Source organism: Megalops cyprinoides, chromosome 3 (assembly GCF_013368585.1).
Source record: "Megalops cyprinoides isolate fMegCyp1 chromosome 3, fMegCyp1.pri, whole genome shotgun sequence".
Classification (NCBI taxonomy): Eukaryota; Metazoa; Chordata; class Actinopteri; order Elopiformes; family Megalopidae; genus Megalops; species Megalops cyprinoides.
The window spans coordinates 23778963-23784689 of record NC_050585.1 but is presented as its reverse complement, the minus strand read 5'-3'; the positions used below and the strand labels follow the sequence as shown (position 1 = coordinate 23784689).

General features: G+C 40.2%; 1 protein-coding gene across 1 annotated transcript; it reads left to right on the top strand.

The window, feature by feature from the left end:
* The first annotated feature begins 2640 nt into the window (after positions 1–2640).
* Positions 2641–5514, top strand: LOC118775760 (zinc finger protein 185-like). The gene is made up of 6 exons (XM_036525837.1): positions 2641–2870; positions 3832–3873; positions 3963–4043; positions 4614–4719; positions 5004–5102; positions 5473–5514. The coding sequence occupies exons 1-5, from the start codon at positions 2773–2775 to the stop codon at positions 5100–5102; spliced, it is 426 nt and encodes a 141-aa protein (XP_036381730.1). The 5' UTR covers positions 2641–2772; the 3' UTR covers positions 5473–5514.
* Positions 5515–5727: the final 213 nt, after the last annotated feature.

The following is a 5727-nucleotide window of genomic DNA, read 5'->3' as shown; positions in this document are numbered from 1 at the left end:
TGGATTCTCCCAGTACTGAAAACAGGTACTGTATCTACATTGGCAAACATTACTTTTATATTTTGTTGCTTAGTAAAATGATCCAAATGATAACCCTACATTTACACTTTTAACATCGGGTGGACACTTGTATCCAGACTTATATCCACACTAATATCCCTGTCAAACACAAAGGGCATCCAGCAAAATAAAGCTAAGCATTACACAAACAAGGACATCAGCATCCACACATGAACAAGAGCCACTGTCAAATACTCAAGACTGAGACTGCAAATGTGCACTCGGCCCAACATGTGCATCTTATCCCATCCATTTTATGTGGATGTTTTTCTTCAGGGTGTGTATTAATACTGTGACAGAATGGTACACTCCTTTCGGGCAACACAATACAGATGCACATAGTTTGTTAAGTCAATTATCAATATAATATTAGACAGTTGATATACATGTATCTCAAGTCTGAATTGGCCACTAAATGAATAGCTGCCACAAATGTAATACCAAATATTGATTTATTAACTTCCACACATTATACATCCAAAAGTAATTGTATGTGCTATCTATAGTGTAGCTAAAAAACAAATGTCCAAGAGTTGAACTTTTTAATACTTTAAATTTCAAGAATTAGACTGTAACGTGTTTGTCTTTAATACATTGAGCTGTTATTGATGGCGTTTTATAAGTTTAGACTAATACAAACGCCAGGCTTTCCTCACATGAGGTGCTAATTTCGGTAAATTTATTCTCATCATTCACAGACCACAGTGAATCATTAGCCTTTACTCCAGACTAATAGTAATGTAGCCATGAGAGTACAGACAACCACCATAGAAACACAGACATACACGTACACTGCTACTTACATGTTGCTGTTTTTTATATGCTAATAATCATCACCCTATTCATGAGAATATCCCACTTGTGCCTATTCAGCCCAAAGGAAACTGCTGTGGATGCACAACCTACTCAGGAACTTGCAGAGAAACCCACTCAGGGACATGCTGAGAAAATTGCTGTGGAAACCACCCAAGGATCTGCTGAGGAACCTGCTGATGAACCTGCTCAGATACCTGTTGAGGAGCCTGCTGTAGAACCTGCTCAGACACCTGCTGCAGAACCTGCTGCAGAACCCGCTCAGACACCTGCTGTGGAACCTGCTGCAGAACCCGCTCAGACACCTGCTGCAGAACCTGCTGCAGAACCTGCTCAGACACCTGCTGCAGAACCTGTTGAGGAACCTGCTCAGACACCTGCTGCAGAACCTGTTGAGGAACCTGCTGTGGAACCTGCTCAGACACCTGCTGTGGAACCTGTAGATGAACCTGCTCAGGTGCCTGCTGTGGAACCTGTAGAGGAACCTGCTCAGACACCTGCTGTGGAACCTGTAGAGGAACCTGCTCAGGCCACTGTAGAGGAACCTGCTCAGGCACCTGTTGCAGAACCTGTAGAGGAACCTGCTCAGGCCACTGTAGAGGAACCTGCTCAGGCACCTGTTGCAGAACCTGTAGAGGAACCTGCTCAGGCCACTGTTGAAGAATCTGCTCAGGCAGTTGCTGAGGAACCTGCCAAGGAACATGCTAATGATGAAGAGATGGTTAATGTCACTCACCAGACAAAGTGAGTCAGCCCTGGCAAAAAGGTCCTATAGGACATGAAAACCCTGAAGTAAAAGCATAATCATAAGGTGAATTGGCATGTGCTGTACGGCTGTCTCTGCCATATTCTGAGTTACATAATCAAGTGAGTGCTTGAATAGCTACTGATTAAGCACAGGTTAACAGCTGATCGAAAAAACATTGGTGTAATTGTGTTAAGAAGATTCATATATACTCAGTGGTCATCTGATTGCCTTATCCCCCCTCCACCCCCACCATTAATAATATCACATTTTGTCAGGCCTTGTGTGTTTTCTGTGAAATGAAGCCTTTAAATATCTCATAGAGGGCTGCTTATCATTACATTTAGAACTGACTGATCCAAGATTAAATATTTAAAGTACATGAAACAAGGTCTGCTTTGTCTTATGCTCTTGTTAATACAAAAGCAATTAGCTAGATAATATGTATGACAAAACAGTAGCAATTAGTATGTGCTTTTTGTTCCATTATCAAATACATCTCCTGTAAATTGAATGCAGAACTTCATCACAGACATGGGAGATGTTGCTTCTGCTAAGTCAATATTGTAATCACAATTTCATAGTAGTCAGAAATAAGTGACACTAAAAAGATGAGAAAATCTTGTGAATTTATTGCAGATTTGATGCTTTGGTTGTCTGCTGCAGATTACAATTGAATAACATGAGTGTGTCCTTTCTTCCAGTATTGAAGATTCTGAATCACAGGAAGTCATCACTGACACTGTTGCAAGGTGGGTACATTTATTTTCTCATAATTACATGTGCCAGCATTCTCCACTCTGTAACACAACCATGACTGCAAAATTGCTAATATTATGAATACAATAGCAAGAGGGACAAACAAAACAAATAAACCGGGCACTGAAATCAGCACAGGAATGGCACAAATACATGCCACAAAAGGGTTAATAATATATGAAAGAGTAATCGGGTTAGGCGGGGTAGTGTTTAACTAGGGCAGGGCCTGAAATGACTACACCTCTGCCATAAATACATCGGGAGACTCTCAGTTTAGCAGCCATTGAGGATTACTAACTTCACAGAGATTTGGAAGAGAAAGTGACACACTATTCACTTTTCCTGAACAGCAGAAGAACAGGATTGATTCACACAAAGAGGCCAGTTGTCTGTTAATGTCGCAAGACGCTTTTTCAGAGCCAATGACAGAGTTTCATCCTTGTCTCCACAGCAAGCTAGAGACATGCAGTGACCTGCCACCCTCATTGGAGAGGTGAGTCACAGTTTTGTTCCTGGAGTATAGGGCATTACACAGCTCTGTAATCTTTGTGAATAGCTAAAATGTTGTACTTTGTCCACTAATGTGGGATTATTAAAATCTATATAATAATCACTGTCCAGAGAAAAACAGACAACCTTACACCACACCCCATATATCCACTGACATGTATACTGGAAATCTTCTGCAATGCTATTGATACAGTAGTCAGGGGGAGTGAACTTGAGAAGTTCTCATTGTAAAGGCTTTGCCTTCTTGCTGTGTGCTTGGGAACAATTGTGTTGCAACAGATTAATCTTAGCAGATATCTGTTGCAACACACTTGTGAATGAATCCTCTTGATGCTGACATACCAAGGCTCAAAAATCCATGATAATGGGTATTACTACGCTCACACGGTGGCACTCCCTCAAATTGGTCTAATTACCAAAGTGATCTAACCTGTAAGGCTACTACACCTTCTTTGAAAACATGAGTAGATGGTAAAAGTGTGTGTGGGGGATGTAGAGCAGGTGTGTGAGTACATACTAAGCCCTATGGTTTTCCAGTTACCAATCATACTTCCATGTAGCATAGGCTTACTTCCCACTGACGGGGCCTTATGAATACTCTGATTCAATGTTTTATTCATGACCCTAGCAAATATGTCCACTGCAGCTCAGTTTATTGTAGCATTTAGGGCATTTCCTGTAAGATCATCCAGTGAAAGGATTATACCTATAGGGTATTTTTGGACGGCACTCCAAAATTGTGTTACATTTATGGCAATTATGTGCGTAGTGGTTCAGCTGCATACTTCAAAAATGCATGCCATTTTCACAATGTTTCTGCAATGTTGTAGTCCTGTCTTAATGATGTTATCACATTTTCTCAATATCACTGAGATCTTCACACCCCTGACTAACACCTCCCCATTCTCTGCTGTCTTATTTGCTTTCCCCTAACATTTACCCAGTGCCAGCCAGAATGCTGAAGCCTCAGACTCGGAGACAAAGAAGTGAGTGGGACAGCTGGGTCAGGGAAACAATGAGTTGCACCATATATCACCTGTGTTCACTTTGGACTCACCTTCATCATCTCTCTTAGGGGTTTTGTGTTTGTGAAGGAGTATGTCAACACTACAGAGCTGTCCAAACACAACACAGCGGGTGCTGAGAACGACAAAGGGTACAGACTGCATTTGTCTGATTACATGTTTGTAGCTAATCATGGTGCGGGCATATCAAATCTGTATGGCAACTCCTGGACAAAGTACAAAGCTAAATAAAACATTGTAATAGTACCTGCATGGAATTTGTAGAACCTAGAGTGCAGTGCACTAAAGTAGAGAGGGAATTCTAATAACCAGTAATTTGCAACATACCATTTACAAAGGTAAATAGCTGAATCTCACAATCCTTTGAAATCTCTTTTAATCCTCACATTCAAGATTCTAGACTCTAGATAAGTCCATGTCATTGTTTTGGAGCGGGAGATTTTTTTACTGGGACTGTAGAATAGTCCTATATTACATTTCAATATATATTTTCTTAATGGATTCTTGGGTGACTGAAGTGAAATTGCTTATGTCATTCACACATTCTATGACAAGTTTATAGAGATGAGTCTCTTTTCTGAAGAGTTTACCTTTCTGAGGGTATTTTAGTTGCCCCATTTGTGTTATTTGAAATCATGGCCCAGAGACCAATGAATTATTTAAAAGTCCAGTCTTTGCAGTGTATCTCTCTATATGCCTAGCTGTGTTGGCACTTCTGCCTGTAAGTGCTGTGGGGATCCAGTGCGGAGCGATGGCAGGATCATCATAGAACATCTCAATGTTTTCTACCATCCCAACTGCTTTAAGGTACTGTCGTGTTCCTTTACTGGTGCAGTGTTTCTGCAGAGTGAGCTCTGACTTCTTCAGAAAGGACAAATGATATTCAATGTACTGATTGAAATATTGCATTGATTTTCTCTTTTGTATGTTTCATATTTTTCTTTATTGTTTGTTTGAAAAGCACATTGAATGATTTGTATAAAGGCATTTTATTAACATTAAGCCAAACATTACATAGTACTACTGCAATATTTCAATTGTTCTCTGTTCTACTGTCAGCATTCACTTAATGACAATTTGTCCTGTTGCAGTGTGGGGTGTGTGCTAAGCCAATGGGGGACCTGCTGTACTCCATGTTCCTGCGCGGAGCAGTGGTCTATTGTGAGACCTGCTACCCCGGCCTCTCATAGGTGAGACAGTCCTTCATAGGGTTAAAACCTGCAGCTATGGGGTGGACACAGTCCCACATTTAGAGTGAAAGTGAAGAAGAAGTGCTGCTTTGCCATGTAGGCAGGCCTGACAAACAAAGGAAAAAAATGAAAAAGGAATATATATGTATATGTTTTTTATGTATATACATTTTTGAACTTTTTCTAGTGAGATATTTGAGCATTCCTCAATAAGCACAGTTTTTTTGAGAGACGAAGGAAATAGGAGTCTCCTCTGCATTCATACACATCCACCACTGTGTTTAACAGTTAGGAACAGTGCAATGTGAGTTGAAAGCTTCCTTTGAAACGTCACTGTCTGCTAACGTTGCTTTTCCTTGGGTTTCTACAGATGGAAGGAAAAAGACAACACTGCTTCTGTTTTTGTTACTTCATCTGTGCACGAAGAATATGGCAATGTGTCTTTTTAACAATAAATTCTGTATATTCCTTTCTTTCTCATGCATGTATAAACTACTGCATTGAATAATGTGAATCTTACACTGTTGGAATGAAACTAGTTTTTTTTTCCAGTTCATCCATATCATTTGGTGTAGAAGAAGCAATATCGACAAATGTTATTTAAGTGTATGAACAGTATTCCTTT